This window comes from Hevea brasiliensis, chromosome 9 (assembly GCF_030052815.1).
Source record: "Hevea brasiliensis isolate MT/VB/25A 57/8 chromosome 9, ASM3005281v1, whole genome shotgun sequence".
Classification (NCBI taxonomy): Eukaryota; Viridiplantae; Streptophyta; class Magnoliopsida; order Malpighiales; family Euphorbiaceae; genus Hevea; species Hevea brasiliensis.
The window spans coordinates 25,310,911-25,328,659 of NC_079501.1; the positions used below are offsets into that span (position 1 = coordinate 25,310,911).

Below are 17,749 nucleotides of genomic sequence, written 5' to 3' on the forward strand. Positions count from 1 at the left end.
TAGGCTCGTCAACTGTCTATGCAGTGACTTCCCGGTACGGTCACCAATTGCCGTGGTTCCGGCTCTTTTAACCTAGTTACATTTTATTTCTTTTATTTTTTTTTAATTTTTCTTGGTCTTTATTTCATCAATTTATGTCTCCTCACCCTAATTTAAGTGTAGTTCCAGATATTCTGACTGTCCGAACAGACGTTAGTCGTCAGAACAGTAAAATATACGGATTACCTATAGTGAGGACGTTACAATTAGTATGGTAAGATTATTGGTCAATATTTACAAATCACATTAAATTTATTTCTCATATTAAATTATAGCTACACATGTCATGTGAAAGAGGAGGGAGGTAAAAAAAAAAAAAGTCTACGCTGAAAAATGATAATGCAACACCAAACCATTTTATTATGTTATACACCATATGAAATTAATTTTAAATTGTACAAAAAAATTATAATACGTAATTTCAAAAGTGATTTTGTGGGTAAATTTTTAATGGTATTAGAAGTCATTTTCGATTAATATTAATTGCTTTTTCTTTTATTTAGAAGAAAAAAAAAAAAAACGACGTCTATGTGGAAGTTTTGCTCTACGTCTTATTATAAACTAACCTAACCTTGGCGATCGAGTTTTACTTATTGTGGAGTCTACAATTAATATATATATATAAAGTGGAAATCAAAGAACACTCCTACATGTTGAAGCAGCCTCAAGCATGCACGTGCCTCGTGCTAAATATTACTAAAATAATTAATGTATATATTTTGGTCTCCTTAATATAATTTGTTAAGTTTTGATTGTGTGCCAATAATTGGCTTCCTTATGTCCATTTAGACTTGTTCAATTGTGCGTCATCGATCAATATAATACCTTCAAATAATTAGGTGCATATATTCAATTATTGGAGTAATAGTTAGGGGCATGAATGTCATAAATATTAAAGATTTTTTTTTTTGTTATATATAGACATACTTATATAGGGTCATTGATGAATTTCGTTAGGCGGAGGCGAATAATAAGTGAAACCAGATCATGTGATAAATTTGCTTATGTGTTTTATTATAGTTGGTTGGGTGCTCCACATTATACATGTGATGGTATACCGAGACTATACAATAATTTTCTCATTTTAAAAGAGTAACATTTTGATAGATGTATATAGATATTCATCCTTCTTATTAAATAAGCCATCAAATTCAAGTAATTGTCAGTTATTTTACTAATTATTAGTAATTATCTGTTTATACAGTGATTTAAAATAGAAATATTCGATAAAAATAACTATTAAATTAGCTATTGAACATAAAAATAGTAATTTTTTTTTTACTTTAATCAAAATACTAAATAATAATATAAACACTTATGTCACTGAACAATATAAATAAGAGATATAATATTTTAACTTTAAAATATTAAATACTATTCTAAAAGTTAAGTTATTAACTATAAAATACAATGGATGAATTAAAAAAATAATACATTAAATATTTATTAAAAGAACTGTTTCTCTATAAATTATGGAGAATGGATCACATCATTGAGTGAGATGGAGCTCTCAATAATTTGTGGATGAAAGTGACTCTATAATATAGGAATAAGACAGCGAATATTTAGGATTTAGAGATGGATGAATTTAGGAAGTTGCATCCAACCCCAAATGGTTAATCTCTTGCATCTATCTATATAAAGTGGATAGGAGTTGTCATTTTCATTTCATGTGAGTTCTTTATTATCTTTGCTGTTATTTTGTTAGAATCTTTTTGTTTTTCTGAATTCTGACTTAAGAATTAATTATGCTGAAAATTCATGTGTTCATTCTAATCTTCCTTGAATCTTGCAGGGTTCAGTAAGCTCAACCTGGAGTTAAGAGTAGCTTCATCAAGAAGAAAAACAGTAGAAAAAGACAGAGAAAAAAACATATTAAAAAAAAAAAAAAGAATCCATTAGTTTGACAGGACATGAACTTATGGCTAGCGATGAGCATTCGGTTTAAACCGAACCGAATTGAATTGAATTAAATTATAAAAATCGAACCGTAAATTTTAGAAACCGAATCGAACTGAAATGGGTGAAAACAGAATCGAACCAAAACACTCTATTTCGGTTCGGTTCGGTTTAAACTGATCCGTTTGATTTTTAATTGATTTTTTAATTTAGACTTGATTTTCAAATTATTTGGTCTAATTTTAACTTTGATTTGAACCTAATAACCATTAATCAATAAAATTAAACAATTAATATATATATATAATTAAATATAATTCATAAATTTTCCATAAAAATAAATCAATTCAAAAATCGATTAGGTTCGATTTAGTTTGATTTGACTATATAAATCACTATTCGGTTCGGTTCAGTTTAACTGATTTTTTTCTCTTCAAAACGGAACCGAACAGAAATAACAGAAATTTTTATAATTTAAAACCGAACCAAACCGATTGAATTTTAAAACCGAACCGATTGAATCGAATTAACTCGATTTGATTCAATTTTTTAATTTGAACTGAATTCTGCTCAGCCCTGCTCTAGCCATTTCATTCTTCAATTTGGCTACAAAAAATAAAGAAATATTTTAGTGTTATTTAACAAAATGATGGATAGTCTATTTTAATTACTGATTATGGTCATTTGATTTAAAAAAATAATAATTAACTGTTAAAAAAATCATTCTATTAATTTTTTAGCTTGCTTGGATCGATTTAATTATGAAGATTATCCAAATTTTTATATTTAGCACTGTTAAATCTTAATTTATATCCAGTAGGACAACATGTTGGAGTGAGACACATCTAACAAATGATAATGCTATACATGGGTAAATTGAAGAGAGGAAGGAAAAATATTTTATTTTTTATAAAATAAATGAAGCTAAAAACAATAAATTCTCAAATATTTATTTTTTTTTTTTTTAAAGATATTCGGCAGAGTGGCTGCATCCAAAATAACAAGGAAATTATGTGGCATACATTAAAACGTGGTCAGAAAGGAGAATGGGGACCCAAAGCCAGCTTTCAATGTGAAATTCATGGCTTAAATAACAGTTATTTGGGGAAAAGGAGGCCTTGGCCTGCCAACGATTCCCCAATGTTATAAAATTACCAACTTGGGTTTTCCTCTGTTTATTTTTTTGGTGACCAATGAACTGGCACATGAGAAATTTAAAATTGTCCTTTTCTTTTTAATTCATTTAATCTCAGTTCTCTGCTACCCAACAATTTAAAATCATTCAGAAGAAAAAATTTTAAATTATTTTTAATAAAATTTTTTTTATTATATTAAATTTATTATAAATTTAATATATAAATATATATAATTTATTATATATCTTATATCTTCTTGAATATATAACATTCATATTTAGTACTTGCATGTGTTATTATAAGACATATGTTTATGCCAAGGAACAAAATAATTGCCCAGGATAATGCCAGACCTTATGAATTATTCACAACCAAAAATAAACAAAACTGTAAACCCTTCTATGCTTGGACCCCATTTTTTTCTTGTTATTTTTCATGTGTACTTAGGCCCCATTTCTTTAATTACATTTATCTATATATCTTCATATGCTATCACTTCAAGTACCCTCAAATTTAAGGGCTATCTGTCCCTTGTTTCAAGCTCTGCTTCACACAAAATTTCCCCCAAGCTTGTACCCTTAAGACCTCCATGGAAACATAGCTAAATATGGAACCTGAGGCTCACAATACTGCTTCTTCTTCTTCTTCTTCCTCAACTGCCTCTCCCTCCTCTTCTTTCCCTTCTCCAATAAACAACTCCACGGAATTGAAGTACCAAAAAAGCTCCAAGCGAGATCAAGAACTCAAGAGCGAGGATGAAACAAACAAAAAGGTAAAGATTACTAGTGAAAACGCAAGAAGGCATCCATCTTATCGGGGAGTAAGAATGCGTCAATGGGGCAAATGGGTATCCGAAATCCGGGAACCGAGGAAGAAATCAAGAATTTGGCTAGGAACTTATTCAACAGCAGAAATGGCAGCTCGAGCTCACGATGTAGCAGCTCTAACAATAAAGGGTCGTTCAGCTCATCTCAATTTTCCAGAGCTAGCTCATGAGCTTCCCCGTCCGGCAAGTGCATCTCCGAAAGATATTCAAGCTGCTGCTGCTCTAGCAGCCGCCTTGAGCTACAAGAGTAAAGGTCACGATCAAGCTGAAATGGAGTCAAGCCAAGATAGTACGGAGGCATCTCATGATACTCCAGAGTTCTTAAGCTCAACATTAAGAGATCATGAAGATGACACTTTTATCGACCTGCCGGATCTTCTACTGGACATAAGTCATAAAATTGATGAGTTCTGTCACTTGTCATCATCTTGGCAGCAGGTTGCTGGAGTTGAGACTTTGGACACCGGATTCTGGCATGAAGAAGAGACATCTTTATGGGAGTATTAATTACAAGTTGAAACAATTACGTAGGTATTATAGTTAAACTTTAGTTACTAGCTAGTTTATAACAGTTCAGTCTCAAGTTGTTACTACTTTTTCTCCAATTCTGCGCATACGCATACCAAAAACAGTAAATCTGAAGTTCCAACTTTCCAAGTTTGCAGCAGCTTCCTTTTTTTTTTTTTTTTTTTAAGCAAAAGCAATTTTATTATAATTAAAGGATAGTCCAGAAAAAATTTAACACTGGACACAGAACTAATCTTAGTCAAAAGGCTTCTCCAATACACTCAACCTAGACACCACTATGCTAAATGAAAAAACTTGGAAAGCACACAAGTTTGCAGCAGCTTTAACTTGGCTTCTCTGATCTTCTTATGATGGATTTTGACAAATGTGTTCAATTAATTAGTCATTAATTCCTTCATATATTATTTCTTTTGCGGATTAAAGAAAAAAAATGGATATCTTTATAGTAGGATAAGAGAAAATTGATGAGTAATTTTCCGTACTACTGTTTCCAAATAAATACATAAATTGTGTCTTTTTATGCATAACTAAGAACCCAAAGGGAATGTTCTCAATCTTTTTGGAACGTATATAATAGTTTTTGCTTTTATTTATAATTGAATTTTTTTTTCAAAGCTTTTTCTTTTGAATTTTCTGATGAATTGATGAAATATATATAAGAGAGTATCCCTTAGTGTATGATGTTTGCGGATGATATAGTTCTGATAGATAAGACGCGAGAATGAGTCAATAGAAAGCTAAAGCTTTGAAGAAGTACTCTGGAGTCAAAGGGCTTTAAGTTAAGTAGAACGAAGACAGAATATATACATTGCAAGTTCAGTGAAGGCCGAGCTGGTGATAGGAAATGAGTTAGTTTGTATGGAGTGGTATTGCCCCAAAGTAATCACTTTAAATATCTCGGCTCAATCGTGCAAGTAAATGGAGGATGTGAGGAAGATGTTAGTCATAGGATTAAAGCCGGATGATTGAGTGGAGACGTGCCACAGGAGTTTTATATGATCGCAAGATTCCCAATAAGTTGAAAAGAAAATTTTATCGTACAGTCATACGACTGACCATATTATATGGTAGTGAGCGTTGAGCAATGAGGGAGTCATATGTGTCTAAGATGAGAGTTGCAGATATGAGAATGTTAAAGTGAATGAGTGGCTATACTAGATTAGATAAAGTCTGTAATGAGAGTATCAGAGAAAATGTAGGAGTAGTGCCAATTGAGGATAAATTGAGAGAATTGAGATTAAGATGGTTTGGTCATGTGAAGCGTAAACATATGGAGACTCCAGTTAGACAAGTAGAGCACTTTGGGTTAGAGGATAGAAAGAAAAGAAAGATAGACTTAAACTGGCTTGGAAGAGAGTAGTACAACATGACCTAGAAGCATTATACATTTCCAAGGATTTAACAAAATCGTTAGAGTGAAGAAAAATAATCTATATAGTCGACCCCAATAAATTTTTGTGATAAAGGTTTAGTTGACTTCAGTAAATTTATCTATTATAAACTTAAAATATAAGATATATAGTAAAATTTTTTTATTAAATATATGGATTCTATATATTTATATTTTCAATTCGTGATAGATGTTTTTATTAATTAAATCAATAACTTGTATTGTTAGATGTGGATAAAAAACCAAAAAATTAAAGAGATTAAAGATATATATCATTGTCCCATTAATGTAATCACGCTAATTATTAACAAATTCTAATGGATAATCACAAAACAATTGGACCACTTGAGACATTTTTTTCAAATTTGACACTGACCAATGAAGGGGTTAACGACACAGAGAAGCTGCAAAGCCTAAATATCTATATTTTGTTCTGTATGCTTGAGGATAGAGCTCATCTCCTAGGACCATATTTTCCTCACTATCCAATCAAATGGAAGATTTACTTCATCTTCTTTAAATGTTAAACCAATCAGTGGCCCCCATCATCACAACAACAATAATTATAATAAACCCTAAGTGCTCTTTTTTTTATTTTCTTTCATAAATTGGAAAGAATCTAATTAAGTGCTGCGTATAGTAAGGTTCAAACATATGCAAGAGAAAATGACCCTTATATATGGTTATGAATGCGACCTCAAAGCATCCTATGTCAACTAAGGGATAAAAACTTTTTATTACAGTAGAGGCTATCTTAATTAATTACAGATATTGATTACTTTTTTACCCTTCAATTTTTTATTTTTTTACCTGAAATTCAATATTTTATATGTTTATTTCGCAAGAAAAGAGAGACAAGATGGGTCACATAAAGGCTAAAACAAAAAAGAAAAGAAATGAAATGGCAATTGAAGTCTTTGTCTTCTTTTTGAATTGGAAATTGCTTTTTAATTATCAAATGATTAAGACACTTGTATGCTTTTCATGCACACAGCTTCTGCAATTTCTTCCTTTACAAACAGGGGATCCATAGATGTTCTTAATTTGATAAAGGACTTCACCAGCTCATGGGGAAACCATGCATGTGACCTTTTCTTTGAGCGAGTCCGTCCATAGAAATGGCAATCAGTTTCTCCTTCTACACTCGATTAATTTTTTAGTCTAAGTAAGTGAATTAGTAGCTTTTATTAATATTTAAAATAAAAATATTATTTAAAGCACACGTGAAGCATGCATGGAAGAAAAAGGAAACTAATTACTATAGTTAATTTAATTATTTAATAATTATGTTCGAAAGAAAAAGAGAGAAAAAAATTTAACTTTAATTAATTCTTCTGGTTGAATCAAATCAATGTGATAGAAAACGGTCTTAATTATACGGTGCGTAAAAGGAATTTCCAATTGAAAATTCATTCCCTAAACAAAATCTCCACGCCATGTGATTAGATGGCATGTCACCGTCGCGTGGTAGCACAATTATAATTTTAATGGAATTAACAAGAGCGCAACCAATATATATTGAACAAATTAGCATTTTTTTTATTTAATCCCAAATATTTTTAAGTTAATTTTTATATTTTAAAATTAAATCTTTAAATAATTTTAAGATTTTTTCAAACAGAATCGAATCCTAACTAATTAAAGTAACTCTCTTGAGTTTAATTAAACAAATTAATATAAAGAGTATAATTAATATATCAAATTGAATGGATAGTGAGATTTAAATATTATGTTAAAATTTTATTTTTTATATATTTTTAAATATAAATTAATGAGTGATAATATTTAAATATATACTAAATTTTGATCTTTTATATATATTTCAATAAAAGATTTTAACTATAATGAAAAAAATAAATAAATATCAGTTAAAAAAAATGAAAAAATAAATAAAGAATGGAGTGGGCAATGGAAATTTACGGTTACGTCGTCTGCGCGCGAGGAAAAGAAATTAAAGGCAGACAAAGTGGAGAGAATGTGAAATGCCCCACAAAGGTAGCAAGGCTTGGAAGCCAAGTTATAGAATCTAATCATGTCGTTGAGGGAAAGGGAGTATGCCAGCCCAATGCACACCTTAAACAACACGTATTGCATACTATGCCATTTCCTTTCAACTCCTCCTGCGGGATTATATATATATATATATATAAAATCTTCTATTGCAAAATTAAATTCACTTAATATTTAAGTTACCATCTATATTTATTGATAATTTAGTCTATTTTCTACTTCTTAACTTAATTTACTTAAAAATTTTAATTAAATTCAATTTGGTCTAATTTTTAACAAGTGAGAATTACCCCACTTTTATTATCTTAATTTTCATTATTTTATAATTTCTATTATTTTATATTAAATTGCAAACTTAATCGTCAAAAATTTTGTGATAAGGGGATCTTTCATCTTTTTTTTTTTTTTATCTTGATTGTGTTTTCATTTTAAACGCGACTTGAATTTAAGACCTATTAATTTTAATTGAGATCAAGTGATGTCATCTGTCGAAATGAATAAACGTTTCCCTCCAACTCATCAAGGACAATTGCAAGGGCATGACTATGCCCTAATTCATTGAGAACTATGGAAAATGTCATACAAGTCTGACCAAGTCTAGATCACTAAGAAATAAATAAATGTCCAAAAGCTAGATTCTAAGAAATGGAGACCAATGTCCAAAGGCTAGATCCTAAAAGGAGATTAATGCGTAGAGGCTATAATATAAAAGAAAGAGCAAAATACGCAAAGGCTAAAATCTCAAAGAGGGAGATCGATGCCTTGAGACTCAGCTCCAAGAAAAAAGAGAAACAAATATCCATGAGACCCTTGACCACTTGAAGAAAAAAAAAATTAGTGCCATAATGCTTCTAACTCCGCATGGATCAAGCAGTCATTTACCAAAGTTTGCTTATGTCTTAATATACTAAGAATGGATGTTTTAACAAGAGAAAGACTGGATGTTTTAACAAGAGAAATGATCTCTAACCCATAAAGGATGTTTTAACAAGAGAAAGACTGGATGTTTTAACTGTTAGTAGTATGTCCTAGAGCATATCATTTAGTATGTATCTTGTACGTGTTTTATTAATAAAAGACATTTTCACTTTTCCGTTTACATAATATATTTATGTGCAATAGAAAAGGTCCATTGATATTATTAGAAATTCTATTCTTAAGTTATTAAAAATATGAGTGACAGTATTTCTATAGTATCATAAATTGGTTCACAATCGAGGATACTTCACAATAAGGACATGACTTATCCAGAAAGATTGTAATCATATTTGTTCCCAAGTTATTTACATGAGATGTAAATAAAATGGAATGGTGAGTCTCATGCCATATAACAAACATGATAGGCATTTATGCATGATAAGTAGGCCGAACCAGTGATATTTATGACAAGCACATGGAGTTTACTCTTGTCAATGCATTGTCATAAATCATATCAGTGTATATAATCTTTAGACCTAAGATAGCAAAGTTATCTTGTATATAGGTGGTTTGAGTTTGATAGTGCTTTCATACTTGTATTGTATATGGGTATATGGGCATGTGTTGGCTCCTACTAGCTATATATGGAGGTAGGTGTTGATCAAGATGGAATATGTTACCATAAGTAAATAGGGATAAAATCCTATGTTCATTTAATTGTTCTTGATATTTCAAATTCCTGGCCATGACAGATAGATTTAATCATAAAAAAGTTTCTGATGAGAAAATCTTTTTAATCAAGAATTGAAATTAAAAGAGAACATAATATTCATAGCAAATGGGGTTTGACAAAAACCATAACTTGACTCTAGCTCGAATTGGGATTTTGTAACAGAGAGATTCTAGTACATGATAACATATGATTATAGGTTCATTTAAGGTAAACCTTATTACTAGTTGAGTGGCTATGGCATGCTATGCTAGATGTTAACCATAATCTATGAGGTGCCTAAAATGATTTAGAGAAATCATTTATGGTAAAAAAGAGTTCTGATGATATTAAGAGTTGATATCATATCTCATTGTCAATTAGTGATGAGCCTAGTGAGTCACACACATACACAAGTAATTACTAAGTTAAATGTGATTTAATTAATTAGTTAAAGAGTTTAATTGATTAATTAAATATGTTTGGTTTGCAATTAGATTGCAAAGTCCCTAGCATGGCTTGAAACCAAATCTAGGTTACTGGATGTATACTATAAGTTAAATTTATATTTAAAGTATTTAAATATGAATTTAATCATGAGAAATTAATTAATAGAGATTAATTAATTAATTTATATTTGATATAAATTGATTAGAAGAAGAGAAATAATTATTTTGGGTTGAGAACTCAAAATTAAGACACAAGGGTATTTTGGTCATTTCAGAGAGTGACATATGGCACCATGAGATGGTGACACATGGCACTATACATAAATTTTCCATTTGTCTTTTAATCATGTAAGATGATCAAAATCAAGATTAAATCTAAGTTTGACAGTTGGCACAATGTGATTGGATCAATTAAACTAAGAGCCAATAAGAAGGTGACATGTGGCAAGGGTTTTAAGTGATGACCTAGCTATATAAGGGAAAGGATGAAAGAACAAAATAATAATATGCTCAACAATCTGCTCTTTCTCATTGTGTGCCGCCACCTTTGTCTTCCTCTTCCTCTCTTCTTCTTCAGCTCTCATCAATTCAAAGAGAATTGCTAACATTCTCTTTAATTAAAATTGCTAGAAATCATTTCTAGTGTCCTGTATACATCTATAACATCTCTAAAAGCAAAACCTTAATTTCTAATTGATTGGAAAGGCTTGAGAAGTTGTTCAAGGGGATGCCATTGGTGATCTTGGTGTGGACAAGCTAGAGGGACAACATCTGGTGTCCTAAGTGCATCCTAAAGGTACCAAACACAACTACAGTGCATCAAAAGGTTAGTGCACTTGTTCTTGATTTAATCTAGGGTACTAATGAATTAATCTGTTCATTCTAAAATCTTAAATGGCAAATGTAGATCCAAAAACATATTAAAAGTGTTTTAATGTGCTGTTTAACATTGAAATCAAATAGATAAATAATGAATCTTGCATGATGCATGAGACCCTAGAAGAAAAATTTTGAATTCAATGATCTAAACTTATGTTTTTCATGCTTTCGCTCCTTCATTAACAAGAGAAATGATCTCTAACCCATAAATAATTATCTTTAAAGTTCTTATTGATACTAATAAGAGGGCAAGAAAGTCCCATTTCTTAGTCATTTACTAACTTAATAATCGGAGGCTTCTAGTCGAAGATCCCCTCTAGTAACCACCTTACATTCGTCTCGTAGATTTCATATAACACACGTCCAGGACATGCAAATTTTGAACTATATTAATAGATGTTTCACTTACAAAAATACATAATCTCAAATCGAACACTTTAGTAAGGACAATTGATATGGTTTAAAAATATACATCCTATTAGATAATGATAAGTGACGCTACGAGACACTAGTATCTGATTTGAGAGTTTCATAACAAAGGATGGAAACAATTCAACTTGATTTGATATCCCATATTCCGACCTCCTCAATCTAGATTGACACTCCTAACTCTAACTGTAGCATTCTCAAAAGAAATTGGCCTAATACTAGGCAGACTAGATAGGCAATCATAGACAAAATATCAAAGCCTAAGTCGACATTTAAAAGGTGACTGATTACAAAGATCAACTTTGACCTCGATAAAAAATAATAGTATGCCAACCAACGTTGTGACATAAAGTACTTTTTAATAAATGAAGCATGCACTAAATGTTTGACATAAGTCACTTAGACACTTTGTAACTGTAACACCCCTATTGGTATAGCCTGGTATATTTCATTGTTCCGGTGATCGGTGTCGGTCTGGACAATTAAGGGGATTAGAACCATACTTAAGACAACTTGAGAAGCCATAAACACAAATAATTAGTAATGTTTAATTAGTTAACTATAAATAAGAAAAACATAACATAAGAAGTTAAACGAGCCGAGAGTCACAGCGATGAGTGACCTCCTCGGGAACGACTGCGAAGTCGTTTTAAACTCAAATTTCGAACAGTAAAAAGTGACGCTGCGGTCCTTAGGACCCTTATAAACACAGTGAAAAAGAGAAAATCACGAAAAAGAACTGTTAAGCTAGTCAAATAATTAGGTCAGGGAGCCGAAAGAAATATTGGATTATTTGCAAACCGGGTTGAACCGGCGAAGGGCAATTTGGTCAATTGACCCCGAGAGCTGACTCCTGACCTAACTGTCAAAGAAAATTTCGGAATCGAGAATTAAATTAAAGAACTAATAGAAAAAAATAAATAGAAAAAAAAAGAAAAGAAAGAAGTTAGAAAAGTCCAAGGTGATGACATCATGAATGATGTCATAAAAGATTAATTAAATTATTTTATTAATTTGGGAATTTTGGTCTTCGAAAAGAGATAAAAACATAAAAGAAAAGAAAAAAAAATCATTCTTCTTCTTCAAAAACGTGTATCTCTCCTCTCTCTCTCTTTTCTCCTTAGTTTTCTCCATAACCATGAAATTCAAGCTTTCAAAGCTTGAATCAACCCCATAAATTCCCCAAAAATTCTACTAAATTATGATTAAGCTTTGGTTGGGCTACTAGAAGAGGAGATTGAAGAAGCAAGAAAGAAGAAAAAAGAGAAGAAAATTAGTGATTGGAAAATCAAACAAAGGTTAGTATATAAATTTGAATTCTTTTACTAAATTTCTATGTTCTTAGTTTAATTAACTTAGAAAGTAACTTAAAATGAAACAAAAATAATTGTGAGGGATCAAAGCTGAATTTAGGCTAGCTAGGGTTTGATGTGTGTGCATGAATTTGATGGACTTTAAGGTGTATATGAGCTTGATAGAGTTAAAGAAGCATGTATATAGGCATTGAATTGGTTAAATGAAACAATTAAGTGAGATTAGGGTTAGAAGGCTAGAGTTTGTGAACCAAATTTTGGAGAAATGCTTAAATGATGATTTTGGTCTATTATGAGATGAAAAATGGTCAATAATGACCAAAAGAGATGTGTGGGAATTGTTGGAATGAAAACCAAATTCGTAGGTCAAATGATCATGCTGCTGGCAGCATGACCAAACCTACATTGAAGGACCAAAATGGGAATTTTACAAGCCCAATTGATATGCCACAAATTGGGGATGAAAATAGACATAAAAGGGCACAATTTTCATTAAGGAACCATGCCCAAAAACTGACCAAAACTGGGTGAACCAATTGACCAAAGTGAAATGAGAGCGGTATACTTGCACCAAATCGACCAAATGAGCAAGATCGCTGTTCATTTGGTCATAACTCGAGTTAGGAAGGTCAAATGACCTGAAATTTTACCAGCAATTAGATATGATATAGATCTAAAACTTTCATGAAGAACACCAACTCAAATTATGCCATTAACCCATTCAAATCATTGAACAAAGTTGAGTTACTATACCTGTAATTCTGCAGAATTGCCATTGAACAGTAATGTTTGAAGGGCTATAACTCTCTCTCGGAAACTCGGATTTAGGTGATTCTTGAACCGATGGAAACCTAAGACATATTAGAACATTTCATATGAAGAAAGTTAGACCAAATTATGAACTTAACTTAATCAAATTACTGAACAAAGTTGGACCAAAAATCTGCCAGAACCAAAATACCAGTATGAGCGATTGCGTGAATGCGAATTGTATTTTGGCCATAACTTGAGCTAAAAAACTCCGATTAGGGTGATCCAAAAATGAGAATATACTTAAGACAATAAGGAACATTTTCTATGAAGGAATGTTTGCCAAATTCCAACAGTAGATTGACCAATGGAACAGTGTAACTTCGGAGCACCAAAACCGAAAATTGGCAATTTTGCCAAAATGACTTAGGCTTGGAGAAAATGACCAAAACCAACAAGTTTAATGACCAAAATGTGGTATGTGGGTGAAGTTGGAGTTCCCATACCTATTAAGCCTTAGAAAGTCAACTATTTGACTTGAATACTGCAGTGAATAGTAACCCGAAACACAAAAATTTTAAGAACGTCGAAATTAGCACGTTAGAGCTAGGTAAAAGTGAAGTTAAATTTATTTTTGGATTTATGTTAAATTATGGTACTGAAACACTATAAAATTGTGTGTTTCAGTGGAAAAGAATACCGGAATCTGGGAGGAGTCGAGTCAAGGCCAACAGGCGACTCGCTTGAGGTTTGTGCACAACTAACTCTTTTGTTATTTTTCAATTCCAAATTGATTTGAAATAAATTTATTGTATGATTTATGATTTTTGTTGTGTTGAGAATTTTAACTTATTGAATGAAATTGTATAATTTGAATACAAATTTTCTTATACATTTAAGGAATTATTGCATTGTTTTGAGGATTGTAAATTTTAAGTTTGATGTGTTGCCAACCTTGAGCATGAATTTATGATGATTAAAAATGTTGATTTGTAAATGCTTTGTAAATAGAAATTGTTTTGAATATGATTTGAAACCACAGTTAACATGACAAAATATGTTGTGAATTCTCATTAGCTTGTCTAGTGAGATAATTCCTCCACTTGATGAGGCGAGTTTCTTCCTCTCTGGCTTGCCAGTTGGGGAATGATGTGAATGAGTACTCATATTTACTAGCTAGTCTTTGTTTCTCCCTTTTAGCCTCGGTTATTGGGAGTATGTGAAATGTCGTGGTGTACAACACCGCATCTATTCGAATTTTGGGTCATGGGTTCGACTGTGTGTATTGTTGGCAACGCCCTTTAAATTATGCATGATTTGATAAATTGTGATTGAAATAAATAATTTATCAATGATTCAAAAATTTTTGCATTGTCTCGGAATTTAAAAGAAATGTAAATAAATAGTTACTATTTGATCAAAATGTTATTAGAATGAATAATTTGCATGAATGAAAATGTTGATTTCTGAAGGTCATGGATTTTGAAGAATTTAGAAATTTTAAAATTCTATTTGTTATGAATTGTCAAGCATAAATTGTATTAAGTTTTAAATTGTTAGTTTGTGTACCACTGAGTTCACTACTCAGCGATAGCTTGTTATGCTGTCGCAGATATAGAGACTAGAGGAGCAGCAGATTGAGCTACTGAGGACAGGGGAGCTACCTGCTAGAAGTTATCGGGTATAATTTTATACCTTAACTGTAAATATTCATTTTGATGTATGTATTGCACGTAATTGTATAGACATGTAAAATCGGTCTTGAGCAGCTTGTATAAAGTTTGTATAAAGTTGTAATAAATTTTAGTTTGGATTTTCTTAATGTAAATTTCTTTTAATGATGTATCTAAATTGTTTTGTTTCTAAGGAAATATGAATGATATTGATTGACAGTATTTTGAGAATTATTGAACTTGTGAATTTGAGAAATTGGTTGAGATTGAGTATGAATTTGAAGCAGTGGTTAGAAAATTATTGGAAGTGCTTTTATTTCAGGTATTTGAAGAACTGGTTTCTCAAAATACAGAGGGAACTCTGTCAAAATTTTTATAAAATTTGCGTAAAAACAAAATGGACCAAAAATATTAACTAGATTTACTTTTAATCATATGTTTTAAATACCTATTGGAAAATGCTCACCACTTATCAAAAATAAGAAAATTGTTTTAAAATCCCTTGTAGGGTACTTAATGAGTTATCAGTAGGTGAAGTTCGGTAGTTCATTAGGTATTCTACGGGATCATGTTATACCTTACAGAGGGGTAAGGTGTGACAGTAACGGTCAGGCTCTAACCACTAGAGGAATTGTCCGCTTTGGCCATAAGCCTTACGGTTTTATCCTATAGGTGGAATGGAGAACTTCCTAGGAGGTCACCCATCCTAGAATTTATCTCAAGCGAGCACGCTTAACCTTGAAGTTTTTCTAACTCTCCAAGCCATTTCACCAAAAGGTGCCTGTAGTGATTAGTTTCCCCATTTTATGTATCATTACCTTCCACTCCCATTCTAATGTGGAACGAGTTTCCCATCTTTCAGGGAGCTTTTCGCCTCGTCCATCCTAAGCGAAGCAACCAGTCGCTGGCTCACCCCCTTAAGACTTGAGTGGCCTCATTCGATGCACCGTACTGAGGGAGTTTCTGGCTCTGATACCAATTGTAACGGTCAGGTTTCAATCACTAGAGGAATTATCCACTTTGGCCATAAGCCTCACGGTTTTATCCCATAGGTGGAATGGAGAACTTCCAGGAGGTCACACATCCTAGGATTTCTCTCAAGCAAGCTGTAACGATCGGAAACCAACCACTAGAGGAATTGTCCGCTTTGGCCATAAGCCTCACAATTTTGTCCCATAGGTGGAGTGGAGAACTTCCCAGGAGGTCACCCATCCTAGGATTTCTCTCAAGCGAGCACGCTTAACCCTGGAGTTCTTCCAACTCTCCAAGCCATTCCACCAAAAGGCGCCTCTAGTGATTAGTTCCCCCATTTTATATATCATTACTTTTTGAGCCCAAGACCATCTCCATGCTTTGCTGATGTGGGATTTGCCTAAGGGACCTTTCTCCCCCCCTTTTGGGACTCAGCGTCCTCGTTGAGGTTTGCCCCACCATCGCTCAAGAGGACACGCGAGCGGCTCTGATACCAATTGTAACGATCGGGCTCAAACCACTAGAGGAATTGTCCGCTTTGGCCATAAGCCTCACGGTTTTGTCCCATAGGTGGAATGGAGAACTTCCTAGGAGGTCACCCATCCTAGGATTTCTCTCACGCGAGCACGTTTAACCCTGGAGTTCTTCCAACTCTCCAGGCCATTCCACCAAAAGCGCCTCTAGTGATTAGTTCCCCCATTTTATATATCATTACTTTTTGAGCCCAAGACCATCTCCATGCTTTGCCGATGTGGGATTTGCCCAAGACCATCTCCGTTACATTTGTAGTATCAGAGCCGCTCGCGTGTCCTCTTGGGCGATGGTGGGGCAAACCTCAGCGAGGACGCTGAGTCCCGAAAGGGGGGGGAGAAAGGTCCCTTAGGCAAATCCCACATCGGCAAAGCACGGAGATGGTCTTGGGCTCAAAAAGTAATGATATATAAAATGGGGAAACTAATCACTAGAGGCGCTTTTGGTGGAATGGCCTGGAGAGTTGGAAGAACTCCAGGGTTAAACGTGCTCGCTTGAGAGAAATCCTAGGATGGGTGACCTCCTGGGAAGTTCTCCATTCCACCTATGGGACAAAACCGTGAGGCTTATGGCCAAAGCGGACAATTTCTCTAGTGGTTTGAGCCCGATCGTTACACAAGCATGCTTAACCTTGGAGTTCTTCCAACTCTCCAGGCCATTCCACCAAAAGGCGCCTTAAGTGAATAGTTCCCCCATTTTATATATCATTACCTTCCACTCCCATTTTGATGTGGGATGAGATTCCCATCTTTTAGGGAGTTTTTCGCCTCGTTCATCCTAAGCGAAAGCAACCAGTCGCTGGATTTCATAATAAATACCACCAGTAACTGGTTGCTTCGCTTAGGATGGACGAGGCGAAAAGCTCCCTGAAAGATGGTGTAATAACTTGAATTTTAAATTACAAATTTTATATTTTTATATGGAAATAAAATATTAATTTAATAATATCTACCTAATTTATAATTATTAAATAGTCTAATTTTAATTGAAATGGTTAGTTTTATACATTAATATTAAATCAATTATCATAATATAGTTTCATTAAATTGTTGTTAATTTTATAAATATTATAATAATTATTATTACTATATTTATTTTTATTATTATTATTTTCTTTGTTGTCTAATTATACACAAAATTTTATTTAGAATCCAATTAAAAAGAATTTTGAACCTATTAAATTATACTCAAAAAGTATTATTTTATATATATTATTATTATTATTATATTATAAATAAAAAAAAAAAAGAAGAAAAAAAAAGAGGTAACTTTTTTGTGTGGCAGTGGAACTAGTTTCA

At 32.4% G+C, this 17,749-nt stretch overlaps 1 protein-coding gene across 1 annotated transcript; it reads left to right on the plus strand.

Annotated features, from left to right (window-relative positions):
- The first annotated feature begins 3,528 nt into the window (after positions 1-3,528).
- LOC110656605 (ethylene-responsive transcription factor ERF038-like) lies at positions 3,529-4,557 on the plus strand. Its single transcript, XM_058153533.1, has one exon. The coding sequence runs from the start codon at positions 3,682-3,684 to the stop codon at positions 4,405-4,407; it is 726 nt and encodes a 241-aa protein (XP_058009516.1). The 5' UTR covers positions 3,529-3,681; the 3' UTR covers positions 4,408-4,557.
- The last annotated feature ends 13,192 nt before the right edge of the window (positions 4,558-17,749 follow it).

Excerpts from the sequence above, each read along its gene's own strand:
- LOC110656605 (XM_058153533.1), top strand. The coding sequence starts at position 3,682 with ATGGAACCTGAGGCTCACAATACTGCTTCTTCTTCTTCTTCTTCCTCA.